Source organism: Ascochyta rabiei, chromosome 5, assembly GCF_004011695.2.
Source record: "Ascochyta rabiei chromosome 5, complete sequence".
NCBI classification, from domain to species: Eukaryota; Fungi; Ascomycota; class Dothideomycetes; order Pleosporales; family Didymellaceae; genus Ascochyta; species Ascochyta rabiei.
In genome coordinates this window covers 860,785-880,330 of record NC_082409.1, presented here as the reverse complement: position 1 = coordinate 880,330, position 19,546 = coordinate 860,785, and the positions used below count along the sequence as shown (strand labels likewise).

At 54.8% G+C, this 19,546-nt stretch overlaps 7 protein-coding genes and 1 non-coding gene across 8 annotated transcripts, besides 4 other annotated features; 1 reads left to right on the top strand and 7 right to left on the bottom strand.

The window, feature by feature from the left end:
* Window positions 1–54: 54 nt before the first annotated feature.
* Window positions 55–1,788, bottom strand: EKO05_0003441 (uncharacterized protein; the record flags this gene model as incomplete). Its single annotated transcript, XM_038938463.1, has 2 exons — window positions 55–1,356; window positions 1,417–1,788. 2 exons carry the CDS (start codon window positions 1,786–1,788, stop codon window positions 55–57), a joined length of 1,674 nt encoding a protein of 557 aa, XP_038800830.1.
* Window positions 1,789–1,861: 73 nt separating this feature from the next.
* Window positions 1,862–1,905: a tandem repeat.
* A 279-nt stretch (window positions 1,906–2,184) lies between these two features.
* Window positions 2,185–2,211: a tandem repeat.
* Window positions 2,212–2,503: 292 nt separating this feature from the next.
* EKO05_0003440 (Glycogenin glucosyltransferase) lies at window positions 2,504–5,403 on the bottom strand (the record flags this gene model as incomplete). The annotated part of the gene is made up of 4 exons (XM_059636162.1): window positions 2,504–3,184; window positions 3,542–5,208; window positions 5,294–5,321; window positions 5,371–5,403. 4 exons carry the CDS (start codon window positions 5,401–5,403, stop codon window positions 2,504–2,506), a joined length of 2,409 nt encoding a protein of 802 aa, XP_059492145.1.
* A 463-nt stretch (window positions 5,404–5,866) lies between these two features.
* Window positions 5,867–5,903: a tandem repeat.
* Window positions 5,904–6,669: 766 nt separating this feature from the next.
* EKO05_5t2 lies at window positions 6,670–6,752 on the top strand. Its single transcript has one exon. It is a non-coding gene; the product is annotated as a tRNA-Val (tRNA).
* Window positions 6,753–7,170: 418 nt separating this feature from the next.
* On the bottom strand, window positions 7,171–8,315 carry EKO05_0003439 (Arabinogalactan endo-beta-1,4-galactanase; the record flags this gene model as incomplete). Its single annotated transcript, XM_038938571.1, has 2 exons — window positions 7,171–7,614; window positions 7,689–8,315. The coding sequence occupies 2 exons, from the start codon at window positions 8,313–8,315 to the stop codon at window positions 7,171–7,173; spliced, it is 1,071 nt and encodes a 356-aa protein (XP_038800832.1).
* A 1,353-nt stretch (window positions 8,316–9,668) lies between these two features.
* EKO05_0003438 (40S ribosomal protein S3) lies at window positions 9,669–10,718 on the bottom strand (the record flags this gene model as incomplete). The annotated part of the gene is made up of 4 exons (XM_038938190.1): window positions 9,669–9,992; window positions 10,045–10,463; window positions 10,611–10,636; window positions 10,696–10,718. The coding sequence occupies 4 exons, from the start codon at window positions 10,716–10,718 to the stop codon at window positions 9,669–9,671; spliced, it is 792 nt and encodes a 263-aa protein (XP_038800833.1).
* A 455-nt stretch (window positions 10,719–11,173) lies between these two features.
* EKO05_0003437 (uncharacterized protein) lies at window positions 11,174–12,718 on the bottom strand (the record flags this gene model as incomplete). The annotated part of the gene is made up of 3 exons (XM_038938409.1): window positions 11,174–11,438; window positions 11,485–12,371; window positions 12,422–12,718. 3 exons carry the CDS (start codon window positions 12,716–12,718, stop codon window positions 11,174–11,176), a joined length of 1,449 nt encoding a protein of 482 aa, XP_038800834.1.
* Window positions 12,719–13,150: 432 nt separating this feature from the next.
* Window positions 13,151–14,695, bottom strand: EKO05_0003436 (uncharacterized protein; the record flags this gene model as incomplete). The annotated part of the gene is made up of 2 exons (XM_059636161.1): window positions 13,151–14,362; window positions 14,411–14,695. The coding sequence occupies 2 exons, from the start codon at window positions 14,693–14,695 to the stop codon at window positions 13,151–13,153; spliced, it is 1,497 nt and encodes a 498-aa protein (XP_059492144.1).
* A 1,261-nt stretch (window positions 14,696–15,956) lies between these two features.
* On the bottom strand, window positions 15,957–17,666 carry EKO05_0003435 (uncharacterized protein; the record flags this gene model as incomplete). Its single annotated transcript, XM_038945364.1, has 1 exon — window positions 15,957–17,666. The coding sequence occupies one exon, from the start codon at window positions 17,664–17,666 to the stop codon at window positions 15,957–15,959; it is 1,710 nt and encodes a 569-aa protein (XP_038800836.1).
* Window positions 17,667–18,880: 1,214 nt separating this feature from the next.
* Window positions 18,881–18,907: a tandem repeat.
* Between the last annotated feature and the right edge of the window lie 639 nt (window positions 18,908–19,546).

Here is a 19,546-nt window from a genome sequence, read left to right as displayed (position 1 = left end):
TGTATATTGACTTGCTCCCCACCTACTCAGCGCTCTACGTCCTGCCAAGCTCGTCTACTCCCGCTTCAGCTCCGCACCCACGTAGTGCAGGTACGCTCCAAGCAACTTGGTGCCCTCAATGTAGTTCCTCTTGTCCAGCTTCTCGTTGATAGAGTGCGCTGCGTCTGTCGAGCTTCCCATCGGCAGCAGCAGCACGTTCTTGCCCAGCTCCTCCTGGAACGTCAGCGTCACCGGGATACTGCCGCCCTCGCGCGTCATGTCTGGCTTGACGCCAAACACCCTCTCCACAGCCTTGGCAGCAGCTGTGTAGTTGGGGTGGTTGAAGTCCTCGACCCACCACTTGCCGCAGTGCAGCACGTTGAACTTGATCCTGTTCTTCGACTGCAGCTTCGCAAACTCGGCCTTGACGTGCTTCTCAACGAGCTTGGTCACCGGGTCGATCTCCATGTTGGGCACAGTGCGGATCGAGAACTTGCCAACCACCTTTGCCGGAATCACAGTCTTGGCTCCCTCGCCGTAGAAGGCTCCCTCGATGCCGTGCAGAGACAGCGAAGGGTACCTCATCTTGGCCTTGAGCGCCTCCTCCTTGGTGCCGTGGATCGACACCTCGCCACCAAGCGACTCCTTCAAGTCGTCCATGGTGAAGGCAATGGGAGGGTAGAGAGCCTCCTCCTGCTCCGTCATAGGCGCGACCAGCTCGTCGATGCCCTCGATGAGCATCTTGCCATCCGGGTTGACGAAAGAGTTCATGATGCGGACCAGGTCCGTCATGGGCTCGTGTGAGACACCGCCGTAGACACCAGAGTGCAGATCAGCGCCCGGGCCTGCAATCTCAATCGAGTAGTAGTTGCATCCGCGGACACCGTATGTGAGACAGGGCTTCTCCGTCCCCAGCCAGTAGTTGTCCGAGATGCACACGACATCGGCGTCCTTGAAGAACTTCTTCGCCTCGGCACGGATGGTGTCGTCCAGACCCTCGGACCCGTTCTCCTCCATGCCCTCGAAGCACATGATCAGGTTGACGGGTAGCTCCACGCCCGCCTTCTGGTGCGCCTCGATCGCGTTCAGCCAGCCCAGCACGGGGCCCTTGTCGTCGGTGCTGCCGCGTCCGTACATGCGGCCCTTGTCATCGATGCTCAGTGTGAACGGGTCTGTGGCCCAGCCGTCCGACTTCTGTGCGGGCTGGACGTCGTAGTGGCCGTACACGAGAACGTTGGCCTTCTTCGGGTCGTTTCCGTAGCGTCCGAGGAGGCAGGGCGGCAGCTCGAGGTGCTCGCGTCCGGGCTGCTTTCCAAGCTCACGGAGCTCGACTTCACCGCCGAGCGCCTTGATCTGGTCGGCGAGCCAGTGGCCCATCTGTGGTTCTGATCAGCCCCGCGCTCTTCTCGGTCACGTCGTGCTGTGTGCCAACCGTACCTTGACGACATCGGGTCTCCTCTGGTCCTCGGAGCTGATGCTGGGAATCGCAACAGCCTGCCTGAGCCTGTCGATGAACTTGTCTTGCAGAGAGTCGACCTGCTGGAAGTACGAGTCGAGGTTCGCCATCTTGCTGTACTTGTGGTAGAGGTAGGGCCAGTCGGCGTTGGCTATGCGTTCTGGCGTGTATTTGTCGAAGCGTGCGAGCGCGGGGCAGAGTCTTCGTGCTGGTGTAGCAGAAAGGAAGCGGCGGCCAATACGGTGCGCGCTTATTGTCGGTGGATTGAAACGGGAAGGTGTCAAAGTGCGCGCACTTGCTTCTGCTCGATGCAGAATGGTGAGGGGCTGTCCATAGTGGGGCAGCCGTGACATTGTTGTGGCGGAGGGCGGAGTGAGCATCACCTGCTGTCACGCGCCCAACTTAACTTCTGACAAACACCAACCGTGTCGACTTTCGACTTTCGACTTTCGACTGTCGACTGTCGACTGGTCCAAGCTTTCACGCGGTCGCTACACATGCGCAACGAATTCAGGACTCTACACGACAAGCCTTGGAACGGCACGCTTGGACGAGCTTGATTCTGCATCGTCCACGCTCGAGAACAGAGTGCCTCGGCAGGTAGATGACAGGTCCCACTTCTTAGGTAAATTGGGTGAAAACAAGACTAGGGAAGACCCTGTCCTGTGCCCTCGTCGCTCGCATCCTCAGGCCACGCCCGGGTCCTGGTTCTCGCTTCAGCGCGTTGGCAGGCTTGAGGTCGTTTGAAGGAGAGAGAAGAGGAGAGGAGAGGAGAGCAATGCACAAGAGGAGCGAAACTCGTCGAGTGCCATTATGTATTATCGTGCAACCCTTGACATCATGCATACATGTCCGCAAGTAGCTAGGAACGCGAGCTGAATGACAAAAAAAGACAATCGGAAGAGATGGATCGCTATGCAATGCTAATGCAAAGGCAAGACCGCCGCCGTGGCTTCGGAGTCGGAGAAGAAGAAGGGGAACGAGCAACGACGCGTTAATACGAACTGAAAACACCACCCAGGACAACCCACTGCTGATAGCCTCATGGCAGCCATACCTCACGGGCATCTAGAACGACCGCTGGCCGCTCTTTTCATCTCTAGTCGTAGTGGGGCTAAGTGATTCACCTACGGTAGACACCACTTCAGATGTACCCTCCGAGTTGAATCCCGGCATGTTGAACGTCAGGTCTCCGGCTTTGATGCGCCCGTCTGAGGTCATCTGGTGGCCTGGTCCTATAGAATGGTGTACGGGTGACAATGAGCGGTGGGTCGAGCTGCTAGAGTTCTTCATCTCTTGCTCGTTCGTGCTGTCACCGCCGAAATCGTGCTCAGCAAAGCCTTCAACTTTGGGCGAGGCTTCTACAGGAGTCGTGTTCTCGAACGAGAATGTTGGGCCGGAGCTCAGAAGGTCGCCGCCTTTGTCCTTCTTTTCAAAGCTGGTACCGAAATCGTTCATCGTAAAGCCTATCTTCTTTCCTCTGCCTTGTTTCCCTGAAGACGAATGCGAAGTGTGTCCGATCGACGTGGCTTGCTCGCTTGAGGTCTGTCTTGTTGAGAACCGAGCTGCTGGTCGCTCGCTTTTGGCTACCACAATGCCACCAACCTCGAGCTCCTCACCGTGTTCGTCGCCTAGGACAGAATGCTCGGGTAGCGCGCGCAACGGCGGGTCTGGGTGTTCGTCTTTCTTGAGATGTTCGAACTCGACGAGAGAAGATCTTCTCAGTTGCTCAAGCTTTGCTCCGGGGTTCTTAGGACACAGTTAGACTCGACTCAGCGGAAGGGATCGGTCGGTTAGGGAGGCCAGTGGCACGCCATTAGAGCTAAGTCCGCTGCGGGGGCTAGGTCCTACAGTCTGTGGAGCTTGTGACTCTTCTCCCAATTCTTCCAGAGCTTTTTGCGTTGTTTCTTTTTCTTCTCCAACCGGAGTCTCATCTATCATGTCTAACAATCCTTTCTTTTTGACGCGACTCGAACCAGGCGCATCGACAATAGACGCGACAGTGGATGTGGAAGGTGTGACGCGGTTGCTCACAGAAGCGAGCAAGCCGTGGCGATGACCAAAAGCGGATACATGGGGAGAGGAGAAGCCGCACTGTGGACATACCCATTCGTTTTGTTCCGGCACGCCCTCCGCTGCCGGCAATTCACGCACCTCATCCCTCTCTTCTCCCCAGAATGTCGGACGTCGCAAAGGCGCTGGAGTGACTGGTAGACTGGGCCGTTCGACGGCTGACGGGAAATCGGTAAGAATCAGACTCTCGCGGCGATCCTTTCGAGAGAGCGTAGGTGAGCCTAAATCGTCTGTGCCAGTCGCCTGTTGTAAGACCTGGACTTGACCACGCTTTGCCTGTGAGTCCATGATTGACCGTACATAAGAGTCAATCCCAGGAACACTATCCCACGCATTAGCATTGCTCTGCGAGAACGCTTGCCATGATTCCTCAGCAGTCTTTGGCTTGAAGCTGTAAGCGTCATCTCTCCACACCCTAGTAGGCTTTGCCCGCCTGGGTTCTCCGCCGTTGTCGTAATGCGTTGTTGTCAACTCAGAGGCTGGTGACGCTTCGAACTCTGACACTTCAGATACCAGCACTGGTTTTGAAGCAGGTTCTGGCGGATGGTCCTCCGCGAAAACACGTGTAGGTTTGGGTCGCGTGACCTCTTTCTCCCACGGAAAGATGGGTTTTGGTGCTTCGTAGGGTCGCGGTTTGTTCTCAGGAACTTTGTACCACATGTCACGGGGTGGCTCCGGATATGCTGGTGGTGCTTTGAATAGCTGTTTGCTGTCGTTGAAGGTGTACGTTTCGCGAGGAAAGTTGGCGGCTTCAGGCTTGGATTGCGCTGGGGGTTCGAACTTGGTCGCGTCCCATTGCATCTCTGGAGCAGAGAACTTGCGTTGTTGTACCGTCGGTGTTGGCTCCACTCGACCTTGGCCAATGTCTTCAGCTACTTCGCTGGGATCAGTCATAGAGGGCTCGGCGGTTGGGGCGGGTTCGTCAACAGTGATGTCGGGGACATTCTGGTGTTGCAAGGCAGAGTTTGTGGTGCCCTTGGCCTCAGTTGTCCCTTGTTGAGTCGGCTGTGGCTTGTCGTGCAAATGCCTGTTGTGTACGGCCCACCAGCGAGCCAGAAGCTCGCCGTAAACGCCGTGCCCAGCAGTGCGATTCTTGGACCACGGTTTGTCTTTGCCAATGAAGTGCACAGCGCTAATGTCCCGCTTGTAGTATCTGTAGGCCGGCTCCCACTGGTATTCTGCGTTCGGTGTGCAGTTGTAGGTGAACTTGAGGCGCTGCCACGGGCGATGCTCGAAGTACTGATTCAGCAGCCCTTGGTCTGCACCGTCGAAGCTGTCGCCAGTGGCTGCCATGGTGTGAAGGGACCAGTAATCGCCCATGCTAGGCTTGATGACCATGACACCACTGTTGAATGCGTCTGGCCAGCCAATGTCTGGCGCTGCTGCGAAAGGCGCATCGATGTCGAACAGCTCGTCTAGCGCTCTCAATGCCACGACATCGGCGTCGAGGTACACAATCTTGCGGAACTGCGTCTGCCTCCATAGAGCGATCTTGGTGAATGCGAACGACAGGTCGGGGCGGCCCATTAGGTATAGGTTGGCCATGTTCGGACTGCGTATGCGTTCGACAGGTATTACGTAGTCGTACAGCGACTTGAGTTCGGCGATGGTCTCAGCTGACAGTGATTCCAGCGTGATCATCACGGCCAGCTTCTTCGTTGTACCGGCATCGCGTAGAGAATGGGCAAGGACAGCGGCTCCTAGTATGCACGTTTAGCAGCCAATCCATGAGTTCCATGTCAAGCGACACTCAATTGTGCTCAACACATGATGCGAACTACGTACCAGGCAAGTAGGAGTCGCTCATGAGAAGCTGTGGATCTGGTCAGCTCGTGTGTCTCTGCTGCATCTGAGAAGCTTACCGTGCAGTACACATCCTCCAAAGGTTGCGCCATGTCAAGCTAGGAACTGCGACAGTTTTCACAACAGTGAAGAGAGGAAGAAATCCCGTCTCGAACAACTTGGTCAGATGCGAACTATCTGCTAGCTTCCCCGCAACGACGTAGGTGAAGCTTGCGCCGATCACTGCACCGAACGCGAGGCGGCAACTACTGGGCACCTGCAGGAGCTTGACAAGTGCGGTGAAGAGTTGTAGATCGCACGGTAACGTGGCTCAAGAATATAAATGAAAAACACAATATGCGGTGCGAAAAAACTCAGCAATTGACCAAACACGGCACAAACAATACACGGAGAATTGGTTGAGAGATGACGGTTTCCCACGGTTCGGTCGAGCTTTGGCCAGCAGCCTCGAGCTCTCAACCCGTGTGTCATGCACGGTACGACTAGCTTTAGCCGTCGCCCCATCGCGTGAACCACGACACATGCCATCGAGTGCCCTTGTACTAAGCTGACTCTCTTCATTCTTCATCCGTTCATCCTTCTTCCATCTTCCCCACCGTTAGCTCATTGGTTTTGTTTATCGCACCCTTTGCTCTGTTCTCCGCACCCTTCGCTCCAGGAGGGACCCCGTGGTTCCATGCATCATGCCGCCAATCGTACAATCGTATGACCGCAGCCGACTCCGCACTCACTTCCGCTTGCAAGATCCTTGTAGCTGGAGTACAGAACGCTAAGCGCCCTAGTGACATCAAATGCATAAGCAACATGGCTTTGTGTCGCTGGACTCTACTGTAACAAGGTGCATGCAAAGGGTATCGTGCTTGCTGCCCTTGACACACTCTCATCATCCCCTCAGACTGCCGGGCACTTGACATTGTGGCTGCACATTCAATGGCTTGGCGAACAGAAACAGAATCGGCGTGCGGAAGGGTTGAAGAAACAACCATGCACAGACAATACTCGCGCAGGACGACTACCGATCACAAAACGCGAGCACGCGAGCGTGTAACAGTGCGCTGAACCATCTTCTGTCGTTGAGGCCCGGGGCCCGTTGTGCCAAACTTGGAGCATCCACAATGCAAGAGACGGAATATTCGGAGCTTACCTCGATGGGCACAAGGCCAGCAACAATTTTTATTTAGGTGGGTCCCAACTACAACAATCAACAACACAGCTGGCCATGCCAAACGATATTTGGCTTCCCAAAGTAAGGCTGCTACATAATACTGGTGTTCCAGGACTCAGAGTGCACTTTAGGACATCCTGAAGTTGGCTTCATGTATCACATAACCTTGCTTTCTTTCATAAATCACAACAACGGTTCGATGGTGTAGTTGGTTATCACGTCAGTCTAACATTGTTAGTCCACTGAAGGTCTCCAGTTCAAGTCTGGGTCGAATCAAGTGATTATTTTTTCGGTGCACGTATTCTTGGTTTAGTATATCTCAACCCTTACGCAGCTCACTTTTTGCACGTCCACAATACTTCCACCATCAGAGCTAGACTATTATGTCAGTCCAATATTGTCGGCTCACTGAAGGTTCAAGTCGATGGGCTCAGTATTTTAACGGAGTGCTGGTAGGTATCCGATAAGCAAGTAGCTATTCACTACGAGTGCGTACTGCAATCTACTGCAGCTAACCCTCTCTCCTCCCCTTTAGCAAACACCATTACCGCAGCATGTACCAAGGACTCGTTGTATCTTCTCTGTACAATACGAGCACGCAAGCTATCAGTTAAAACGAGCATTATAACGAGGCAAACCATTCGCATTTCAAAGATATTTACAAGAATATACCCAACAGATTCAAACACGCTCTTTAAATAACCTTAAAGGCGCCCATTCCCTCCATGACCTTTCCGTCAGTCTGCACCATAAGATTCCAATCGCAGCTACTTCCCAGCCCCGCGTTGTCAATCCACATCGGCTCCCAGTAAAAGATACCCGTACCCTTTCCACCGGGGACAGCCGCGATGCGCTTCGCGACCTCCTGCAACCAGACGTACTGGCCTGGTGCGGAGATGGGGATGAAGCTTGTATCGGAGGGAAATGCGTATTTGGGGTTGGGGCACGACGAGGGCCAGTTCGTCTCGACGACTTGCACTTCCTTGCCGTACTTCTGGACCATCTGCGACAGCGAGTAGGCGATGTTGCCCAAGGTGGCGTCCGAGTTGTAGAAGGGGTAGTAGCTGACGCCCTGGATGTCGAAGTCGGATAGAGAGAGGCCGCCGCCGGAGCCGAGCACTTGGTCGTACCACCATTGCTGTGCGGCGTGTCAGTATTGCCGTGCTCATCAAAAGAAGGTGAGGATAAGAAGAAGAGGAGAGCAGAACATACCTGTGTACCCCAGTAAAACCCGTTGTCGAGATGAATCATGATCTTGGGCTTGCTCGAAAGCGACGACTCCTTGACGGCCTTACTCGCGCTCTTCAACAGCGCCGCCACATTCTTCGGCCCATCCGCATTGCTCAGCTGCCCAATCGGCCACAGCAAACCCGCGGTGATCTCGTTGCCAATCGACACGATGCTCAGCTGGATGCCCTCGGACTGGAACTGGTTGAGCACCGTCTTGGTGTAGTCGTACACCTGCTTGATCAGCGCCTCGCGGTTCAGGCTCTTCCACGCTACGGGCACGACCTGCTTGCCTGGATCGGCCCAGTTGTCGCTGTAGTGGAAATCGAGGTAGATTTTCAGGCCGGCGGCTTTGGCGCGCTTGGCCAGCTTGATGTTGTAGTCGAGGTTGTAGTTTCCATCGGAGGGGTTCACCCAGATGCGCTGTCGGACCGTGTTGACGCCGGTGTTCTTGAGGATCGTCTCGAGTGGTTGCGTCTGGCCTGCTGAGTTCTTGTACGTCTTGCCTGCTTTCTCTTCGACGAGGAGAGACGACCAATCGATGCCCTTGTAGGGTAGGGCCGCGAGGGCGGTGGTTGCGAAGAACAGGGAGAGGAGGGATGGGAGACGCATGCTGAACTGTGTCTGCGATCGATTGCAAGAGGGAGAAAGTAGCAGTGCAGTTCACCCATGCAAGCCATCCCATCCCGGCTTTATACTCCCCCATTCAGATCGTGCCATCCGTTCCCTCTACAAATACATGCATATTGCCCGGCCCTGTCTCCATACCGCCTATTCCAGAGTCCCTCCTATCGAGTCCATCCCCCACAGCGCACAGCGTCACAGCGCACGACGGCTATAGAGTTTCACGCAAATGAGCCAGGATATAGCGCCTTGCAAGCGAGCAAGATATTGTGGGGTAAAGAGCACTCCTTTAGCCTGCAGATTGGAGGAATCTTTCGCCGTGACACCCGGAGAAAATGGAATCCCGTGCTAATATCCATAGAGTGAAGTGCCGAGCCGTTAACGCCTGGGTGATAAGGAAGGGTTGCCCGATCTTGGGGCGGAAGCCTAAAGAGCCGAGACCCCCCCAGCGTCATAAAGAGGAAGCTCTGAGATGATCACAAGATGCTGGAAGGGCTTCTGGAAGCGCGGGTGCGAGACGGGCTGGCTGGTCGATCGGAGGGCGAGCAGGTCGAGTGTTGCTGCGATGAAGCTTTCCGGCCCGCTGCGAAGGATGGGGTTAGATCAGCCGGGGAAGACCCCGGGCGTTTCGACGTCTCCTTGCAAGGTGTGGAAACACTCAGGAAGGTCCCGTCACTTCTGCTTGTGCCGTGTGCCAGGGGTGGATGCATCCGCTGTCACATTTCATTTCGCAGGTCCACGTTACCTGAGGCCTTGTAGTTATATACTCTAATACTGTACCACCTCGACCTGCAGTTTGATTGATAAAACAGTCAGTCAGCAAAGATGGACTTGCACGTGGTGCAGCCATGACTGTCGATGCTACCTGAGCCTTAACGTGTTGCCAAAGATACACTGTAGCGGAGATGCATACGTGCCGGAAAGAGTGGTCCAACAGTTGCCGGGAAAGGCTTCTGCCAACGACCATAAGAGATGCTGTTGGGAGGTAAAGTTGCCAAAGCTGAAACGATGCTTGAGCTGGAAGATCTCAGGGCAGGTGCGATTCGTCTTGTCAGCGTTGGCCACCATTCAGATTTCCAAACAAGCACACTGTAATCATTAGCCGGCACATTGCGAAGCAAACATTCGAGAGTAATGTTCAGTCGAACCACATCGGTACGTCAGGCCATGTTTTGGTGTTTGGTATTTGGGTGTATCGAAGAGTATATGTGAAGACCCCATAACCTCCCATTCAAAATCAAAAGCAGACCAGTCCGTTCCGAATGTGCAAAGGAAGATGCATCATAAGCTTCCGCTACGTGCTTTTTCGTAACCTCATGCGCCCCGCAATCACGCTGCAATCTACTGCTCCTCAGTCGCAGGTGCGGCCTCGCCCTCACCCTGCTGCTGCTCGGCCTGCCTGGCCTGGTCTGCTGCCTGCTGGGCGGCGATGGCCTTGGCGCCGTAGTCCTGGGACATGGGCTGGACAACGGGCTGCTCCTCCTTGGGCTCGATGACGGTGACGGAGTCGGGGAGGGTCTTGGAGGGGCCGGCCTTGCCCTCGGGGTCAGATCCACGCATGATCTTGACCTTGATACCGAGCACACCCTGGCGGAGCAGGACGTGGCGGGTGGCCTCGTCGATGAAGTCCTTGGCGGGCTGACCAGAGTGGATCATGAAACCGTCCTGTGGCGTGTTAGCAGCAGTTCAAATTGCAACCAGCGCCTGCTGTGCTTACAGTGAACTTCATGCTCTTGGCACGGGCGGCCCTGAGCTTTCCGGAGACGACAACCTCGCAACCCTTGGCGCCAGACTCCATGATGAAACGGAGGACACCATAGCAGGCCCTTCGGACGGCAAGACCGTTGAGGAGCTTGTAACGGAGGGACTCGCACTGAGCGACGGCGGACAGACCACGGTTCTGGACCTTAGCGGCGTACAGAGAAACGGAGTTCTCGGGGAACTTGAAGCGCTTCTGGATGAGCGAGGTGAGCTCACGAATGCGGCGACCCTGCTCTCCGAGGACCTCCTGTGTGTGGGTGGCGCGGATGATGATGTCGGTGACGGTGGGCGTAACGCGGACCTCGACGCCGGAGTAACCCTCCTCAGCAAGCTCGCGCTGGAAGAACTCGTTCAGCTCGGCGTAGAAAACACCGTCTGTCGTACTTGTTAGCCGCTGTGCAGCGCATGGTCGCCTCTTTCCACCAGTTGCGCAAGCGTCCTCGCAGTCGAATGGCCCTCTCTTGAAATTTCCATCTATGCTCGAGTGCTCTCAGGGTAGGGAAAGGTGTGAGTGCAGCGTACCAGCAACGAACTTTCTCCTCTTGGAGCTGTGGCATTGTCAGTATTATTTCAGAAAATCGCGCACAGCACACGGGGAAGAACTCACATAGCAGACTGAGTAGTGGCCATATTGTCGAACTGTTGGCTGCTGGTGATTAGCTACGGGTGGTTGTCGAGATGCGCAATCACACGAGTGCCCGATTTCGAAGTGGGATCTCGCTTAAGTGTGGTCTTGGCCACTAGCCACTTGGCCGCTTAGCCACTTTAGCTTCCCATAGACCGCCGACGATGAGTGAGTGAACGCCACTAAAAAAATTGGCCTTGCATTCCACTTCTGATGAAACTGCGCATTGCTGTTGACAACACTGCATAGCTCGCTTCAGACTGAATGTGTGTACTTGTACGTGTTCACTAGTTCTCGTGCCGTGAACGAGTAATCCCAGGACACGAGTGAGCTACCACAACGGCGCAACTGTAAACGATGCGATTCATTGCTCAGATACGTCGAACCATCTCGCCAAACGCCAATGCTGGATCCAATATGTACATCCCGCTCCCACTATGTACAACCATCCCGTCTACGCTCAATGATGCTCAATGGGGTCCTCGGGTAGCAGAGGCTCCGGCTTCCTCTCTACGCACGATTTGAACGGCGGGCGGATTATATCGAAGAATAGGAAGCTGCCATAAACTAAACACGCAAAACCCAGCACCTGCAGCCACTTGAACGTTTCCCAGCCAAGGCCGAGCGACACGAGCCAGATGAAGAGCGTGCGGCAGGTGTCGATGGTCGAGCGCGACGTGGCAGAGACGGTGCGGGTTACGGACAGACCGAAGAAGTTGAAGCCACTGGACAGGATCAGCAAAGCCAGAGGAAGCGGTGGAAGTGACTGACCCAATACTGATCATGATCAGGAGAGATGATACGGCGATGCCCTTGTAGTGCGTCATCTGGTATAGGCCCTCCCTCGCGTTGAAGTACCCAGTGCCCACAGCGAAGTGCAGGATGACCATGATAATGGTCGTGACAAGAAAGCCGAAGATGCCCTCCCAGCCCACAACCTTGATGGGCTCCATGGCGTACTTCTCCATGATCCTTTCCTCGAGCACAAACTGCGTAGCCGTGAAGATCTGCGCGCCAGCAATGAGCAGCACACCGATGATTGTCATGAGCGCCTGAGACTTGGCTGGCGCGACGTTTGTCATGGCAGAGTGGATAGACTGGTGGCCTGGCGTCGCCTTGTCGTCCTTTGTGATCGCACCGGCCAGTCCCACAATGGCGACGCCGAACACGACCACAAAGAGCGAGAACCACTTGTACAGTCCGAGATGGCGCTTGAGGAACCAGACACTGAACAGCCCAACAAATAGCACCAGCGCGCCACGCGTCATCTGGTAGATACTGGCGGCCACAAACAGCAGTCCGACGTTCATGAGCGTCGTGCCCGCAATGTCGCAGCACGCCGGCAGCGCAAGCAAGAACACGCTGCGGCCCTCAAGCGGAATCCTGCCCTCGTCGTCCGCATGCACGGGCTTGAGTGGGTTCGCAATGTCGGCGGTTCCGCTCTCGTCGCTCGCCGGGGTTGCCGTGCCTTCAGCATTGGGGATGGCCTCGTAGCCTGCACGGGCGCCAGCGTAGCGCTGCCAAAGGGTGAAGAGGCCGATGACGAGCCAGCAGCCCATTTCGCCAATGAACATCTGCAGCGTCTGGAGCACGGGCTGCTCGAAGTGGTCGCGGTTCTTGGGGTTGGAGGAGTCGCAGTTGCCGACGCACTGCATGTCCTGGCGAGACGTTAGCAGACAGCTTTGTTGCCGTGTAGGGGTGATGGTACTTGGTATTTGGTCAACAGCGTGTTGCAGCATCCCGTCAGCAGCATCATGCCCACCAGGATGGGCACCATGCCTTGGACCGCCATGACGCGTGTGGAGGGGCTGTCTGGAGCTCTGGAGTGCTTATCAACGGCGGTGTTGGCGAGCGAGTCGAGTGGAGGAGTCGGAGCAGATGCACGGCCAGACGTCAAAGTCGAGGGCGCAGTGTCGAGGAGAAGCTGGGGCGCGCGCAGAATGCAAGGCAGCTCCAAACTGCTGCCCCGTGATCTGTGATCCGAAGGCCGCGTGAGGCTGGTCATGTCGCAGCGGGAGCTCCGCTGATAAGCTACAGAAGCGCGCTAGTGGCATTGCCGCGGCCAATGCGGGCGGGCTCCTTGCCTCATATCTCGCCTTGTTCCTCTACACATTGGGCTTGGACATGTGTGCTCTAGCCAGCACAGTCTTGTGAAGACAAAGACTTCGCCTAGCTAATGCACTGCCACTTCGCCCTCTGGCCCGACGATGCTTCGAACCTGGGGCCCTTACTCCGTGCTCAGCTTAATCCGGAAGACCGCAGCGCGTGACTCTGGGAGATGTGGAGACCCCACAGGCACTGAAGCATAGCGCTACGGAAACAGACGTCGGTCACGTGCTGGGGTCTCGGGACGAGAGTAGCAAAACACTGTATTGGGTATATCGTCTCTTTCATGTAGCATAGCTATCTGTACCGTCAACACTCCCTCTGCTCCGTCTCACAAGAACCACCTGAAATCCGCACTCTTCGGTCCATCCCTCAACTTCTGTGTACTCACATCCCTCGCGCTCAGGCTGACGCCCTGCTTCCGGTTCCTCCTCACATTGTCCAGCACCATGTATGTGCCCAGCAGCAGCGCACACACACACCCAACCGCTCCAAACGCCGCCGTAGTCGCCAGCGCCGGGATATACTTTGGCGCATCCTGCGCCCTGAAGATGTTGCTGCTGACCACCCCCATCAAGTTCGCCAGCGGCACACCAACCGAGGTCAGCGTGACACGCTGGTTCTCGTCCGCGACGTTGTTATTATACCATGTCGATAACAGCACAGAGGGAGCAGATGTGCCCCACGTCATCATGAAGCACGCGAAATATGCGACCGTAAGATTGTGCTCGACGTCGATGGTCGCATAGATGACGAACCCAATGAATGTGAGTAGGAAGCCCAGTGCGATGAAGGGAAACCGAAGGCGCACATGGTCGGACGCAAAGGCCAGAATGAGTAGAACGCAAGCGCCCACGATATTTGGCGCCACCGTGTAGAGGTTGGTCTTGATCTTGTCGTAACCCAGGCGCCCGACAATCTGAGGCAGGAAGAGCGAGACCGACTGCAGTGGTACGCCAAGGCAAATCTCGATGATAAGGAAGCCGTATGTCGATGGGTGCTTGAAGATGCCGATAGCGTGCTTGAAGTTGAACTTCTCGTTCACGACCGAGGAACTGTCGATCTGGATGCGTTGGTACGCGAGTTGTTTATCGGCTTCAGTCAGGAACTTGGCCTTGTGCGCCGACTCCGGGAGATACCAGTATGCGAAGAAGGAGAAGCAGACTGTCAGACCACCCTCGATGATGAAAAGATACCGCCAGCCGTCCAGCTTCGATTTTATCTGGAACACGCCAAAAGCCAGCAGCCCGGAGAAGGCGTTGGCAATGTTGGACGCAGCGTAGAAGAGAGCCAGTCGTCGCGCGAGCTCGCCTCGTCGGTAGAAGGTCGTAAGGTAGTAGATGACAAGAGGGAAAAAAGCGGATTCAGCCATACCCAGGAACCATCTCAGTGCCATCATGCCGCTCCAGTTGTGTACTGAAGAGGCCAGCAGTGTTGCGCTGCCGAAGCAGAACATCATAATTGGGAGAACGCGGTGTGGCCCGTACTTCTTTCCAAGCATGCCAACGGGTGGAGCAAAGATCACATACGGCACGTAAAAGATCTTTACTTTGTTAGTTGTGATCACAAGGCGGGTTGCGTGGGTACTAACCGACAGCATCGTGTTGTACTGGTTGCCCTTGAACCCAAGATCTTTGTCCATGCCGTCAGTCTTCGCGTTACCCAGGTTTCCTTTGTCCAAGGCATTAAATAAATATGCAAAAGATAAGATTGGCAGCATGCGAAGGTCGAACTTCCATGTCAACGCTCGTTCATGTTCGTAGGTAGCGAGGTGTTGAGTTTCACCCTCGATAGGGACGGGCGCAGCATCGGATGATGTAGAATGCGTAACTTTGAGATCTGTCTTTGCAAGCTCAGGATCTTGAATGGCAGACATCTCGGCTGTGTCGTGTTGCCAGTGGGCGTGACGTGCAGTATGCACCGTTGTGAAGCAACGCAGCACGTGATCAGGCACCGCGGTGATGAGTTCCAACAATCGCCGAAAGCACAACCGCGAACCGTTCAGAACCTATGTACAATCGCACCCATGCAGGTTTTCTGGATGGCTTTGAGCGATGTCGCTTCAGAGTTACATAGACGCGCAGCATGCTGGCCTTATCAGCACAAGCTAAATCCGTTGGTCGGCCTGAGGTAGTATTCCCCCCCGCATATTATGTGAGCATCGTAACCTGGCGCTTGATACGCTCGAACCTCACTTCCGTCACAGCTGTTCGTATTGGGCAATTTTGTGTGGTTATCACTATTCGTGTATGGTCTGACGGATTCTCGAAAGTGGGGAAGTCACTGCTTTCCTGCTTTGATAAGATCGAGAGGTTGAAGTACGGAATTCAAGAAGCGCCATCCGGCGCAGAGGACCTGCAGCCATCATATGAGATCTCTTTCGCGTAGTCACCGATCAAGGCGTGTTGGCGTCAAGAGCCGGCAGTGGGACAACCCCGGATTATTGGGCTCCACTTGTTTGGTAACCCCGCATGTAACTACGCAATTCGCAATTCGAAAGAACTTCGACCTTCTCTATTAGCAGATTCTATACAACGTGCGGATGACCGGCAAAGGCGGCAGAGGCGAAGCTTGGGCACAACGGTTGCTCTAAGATAACGCAGGTGCTCCTTGGCCTTTGCGCACCGTCTCGAGTATCGAGCGAGTAAGGCTGATAAGTGCGCCGCATACACATAGCGTGAGATAACACGGCGTGGGCAATCGGGCGTACAAGTGGGTCCCGAGGTTGAGTGTTATCATAGCCGACGATACGGTGTCGGGCCTTTTGAGTCTAAAATTCAGTAGATGTACGTGTTCTCTTGTCTGTCTAGCACTGAGTACTAAGAGGTTGCCGAAGAATGATATGTGGAGGGACGTGTGGCATGGTGAGGTGCAGTTCATTTTGTTGAGCTCGTAAGGCGTGGGTGCGATCTCGAGGTGCAACGCCAACGCAATCTTGTATTGTATGTCGCTGATACAGTGGGTCAACGAGTCAGTCTATAGTCGAGGAGAGAGCTTGCGAAACGGCTGTTGTGCCGCAAATGCAGTTATACAATGTAACGCCGATGGGTATCCTTCGCTTAAGACGAGGTTTTGCTCTTGAACGCCTCCAAAAGAAAAAAGAAATAGAGAAAGATGTACAAGACCGTAAAGAGAAATCACTGGCTGTGGGCAATCTCTTTTCCTTTGGATGAGTGAGGATGCAGCAGACTCGGTCTCCATTTGGTGACGTTCGTAACACTGAAGTGGAGAGGCTCCTTTTGCCCTTTATCCTTCACAGGCATCTTCCGCTTTGAGCGGCCTGACACATACATAGGATGTTGCGCATGACCAGTGCCAACTACGTTCATCGCACTGTCCTTAGATCTGAGTTTTGGCTTCTTGTCGCGATGCTCGTCCTCGCCCATCTCCGAATCAAAACTTCGAAGACTGCTCCGTTCAGATGAGAAGCGGTGATTCGAGTGGGACGAAGACGCAGTCTGGGCGCGTTCGAGAGACGGTCTTGACATGCTAGGGTGGGTGGAAGATTGCGTGCGCGCACGCTCAATCGGACCGAGCATAGCAGCAGAATCAGCGAGTACGTCGAGTTTGGAAGGCGCCCTGTCCGCCAGCGAGTGAGTTCGAGATGAATATGTAGGAGGAGGATCCTGGCAATCGTACATGATCTCAGTATCCAGGCTCTTGTACTCGGCTGTACCGTCCAGCTCCTCGTCGTGAGACCAACACGCTTCATCAATACCGAGGACAGGCGGCAAAAACCGAACTTCGTTCCAGGTAGCATCTTCATGCTGCAGAGCGATGTAGAGTACATCACCCTGCATCTTGTCATGAGCAATACAGTGATCCTCTACGAAAGGATGGTCCCAAAGCTCACGGTGAATGAGATTTGGTGGAAGCAAGGTGAGCGCTATCCGACCAAAAGGTTCGTCTGGTGGACGATGGCCGACTAGAGGCATCCAGGGTCTGCCGCGTAAGATGCCCCTGAACACATCCTCTATCCGAGCCGCGAAATACGCACTATCTTGACCGACAAAATCAAGGTTCTGTTGTAGCTTGCGAGACGCGCAGCGCCTGTACCCAGCACTGTCAGGGTCGTACGCAAATCTCTGTGACTTCCGGAGCACAAATATGACGCGGACGTTCCACGACAAGGGATACTTCTTGTCGGTACGGATTGGAAGCTGACCAAGCGTGTGTTGTGACTGCATGAGGAGGGGGATTTGAGGAATCGGGGATGCCTTCGGCGTCGACAGATGTGGCTTGGGCGTAGACTCTACGGGTGTGTCGTCCCTAGAACGGCCGTTGGCGTGCTCAACTTTGTCGACTCGGTTCTCAAGATCCATAGTAATCTCGTCCACCATCGTCAGGCGCTGCTGAACGTCCCGAATCTGATTGCTGAAGGAAGATGTCCTGTCGACCACGGCCTCCACCCTATCGTCCATAGTCATCTTGAGCAGACGCATGTTTTCGTATAGCCGTGCTTCCAACACCTTGTATGTTCGGAAGTGTTCTTCCCTTACAGCCCTCTCCCTCAGGAGCTCTCTCCTCAATTCTTCCTCTATACTCTCATGTCGCCGAACCTCGTGCTTCAACAGCTTCATCTGCTCCACAACCTGTAGAAACTGGTCCACCGAGACTACCGAGAGAGGCTGGGTCTCATGGTGCCATGCTTGGTGTCCGCAGCCGCAGCGAGAACGTACAATCGGGTCCGGGTAGAAGCTTCGACATGAGCAGCGTTGACGTGAGGTACTGCTCGGCTCAGACACTGGCTGGATATAGCCACATTCTCCGCGAGGAAGCTGTGCCTCCTCGCCAGATGCAAGCTTCCCAGTCAGATGAACGCTCGGCTGCGTGTTACTCAGGAACATTGAGAGTCGACTCGATGTGGTGATCGTGAGCTGTGGATTCAGTGAGGAAGAAAGGGCTCATGGAAGGCCGGCAAGCAAGATTACGAATAGAAAGCAAAGGGAGCGAATGCCTGCGCGTAATCGAGACTCAGCAAAACGTCTAAACACGTATTGTTAGCCGGGGTCAAGAGTGTATTGATAAACAGAAAGAAGCAAGTCAGACAGGGCTGGAGGAGGACTGGTGTACAAGATAAGCAATCACACTTACATACAGGGCCACAGAGCAGGAACACACGGGAGTAGCCGGGCGGCGGTGTGACCACTGAAACGACTACGCCGACATGTGAATGCGTGGGAGATAAAGAAAGATTGAAGCAGTGCGGAGTGGAACGTTCATCAGCACGGCAGACGGCTTCGAGATGCGCAGGTACTTTTTCTTTTCGGGGGCGGGTTAGTTCCCGCGGCGGCCAGCCCTGTCGTGTCTGGGGACAAGTGCTGGCCACTGGACGGTTCTGGTGCAAGCTGAGAGTGTTGGCGTGGTGGTGGCTGTTAGCCAGGAGTAAAAGATAAGAGTCATGGTTTCCAGAAGAAAACGCGCCAATAGCATGTGTCGCGTGGGGATGACCGAATCCAGTCAACACCCGCCGCAGGCCACCTCCCCAGCAGCCTCTCCCCATTGCGTGATTGGAAAAGCATCCTGCAGCAGCCGCATGCCTCCTTACGGCTTGCAGACGCCCGTTGCCAGCAGTGCAAAGCGCTTCAGACTCGAGCCTTTGGTACGTGGCCAACGTGGATGCAGCGCGCCAGCCAGCAAGCACTGATATCCGCGCATCTCCACCCCAAAACACATTCCAGGGCAACTCGGATAGCAGCCATAACCCCACACCTGTCCGTTCCGTTCCGCCATTATGTCAGAGCATATGTAAATAGAACCTGTTTGTCGGCGCGCAAAACGGATGTGCTATGCGCAGGGGCATCATCCAGATGCGACCTTCGCCGGCGCAGTGTACAGCCCCTCTGGATCAGTGTCACCCTGGTAGGGCCTTTGCCTTGTCGCGGACTATCTGGGAATTCTCGCGTTGGCACCATGTTGGCTTATCGCAGCGCTTTGATATTCCACCCCACGAAAAACGACGTACTCTGTTCTGATTGGATGCATGCAGCAACACAGCTCGAAGCCGCGACCGTGTGGCAAAGCACATCAGAATACGATTCCATGACTACCATCGGAATGTAGAGAGAGAGAGAGAGAGAGAGAGAGACGAATCACAGAACTACCTCACCTCTCCTTACCGCCCGTTTGACCCCGAACGCGAGGCCGTTATGCGAGGAGCTCGTCTTTCCAAGTGAACAAGCATCTTGAAAGCGTCTCATCTCCAAATGCCACTCTCTGCAACACACACGCACATACAACATCACTTAGGAGTACCAGAGAGAAACACCCCACGTCTCGTAAAGGCTTTACACTCTCGCGGCCGTTCCTAACTCTACCGGTCGTGAGTCGGCTAGCTGCGCTCCACAGACGAGAAAACGTGCACGATGTTTGCACACCATTGTTCGAAACCTCCTACTTAGCGTGGCATGTCCTTCAACTCTTACGATTCTTTCACGCTGCAATGGAAACTATGGGGTAATGTTTATTGAGCTGTTCCTCTTTTTCGCAACGCAGGCACGGCCCTTCTGGTGCACCCGCTGTAGACGTTATGCTTTGTTATTCGTACGACAACAAGAAACGCATTGTCTTAGTTTGCAAGATGATGGAATCCACTGGCTTTGAAGCGTCATCCAGAAGATTCGGTTTAGCTTCCACGTACCGCTCCTGGCTGCCTTGACTTCATCAATAAGGACCGACACCTCGCATTCGTTCCAAACACATCTCCGACGCTTGTCGTATCTTCTCG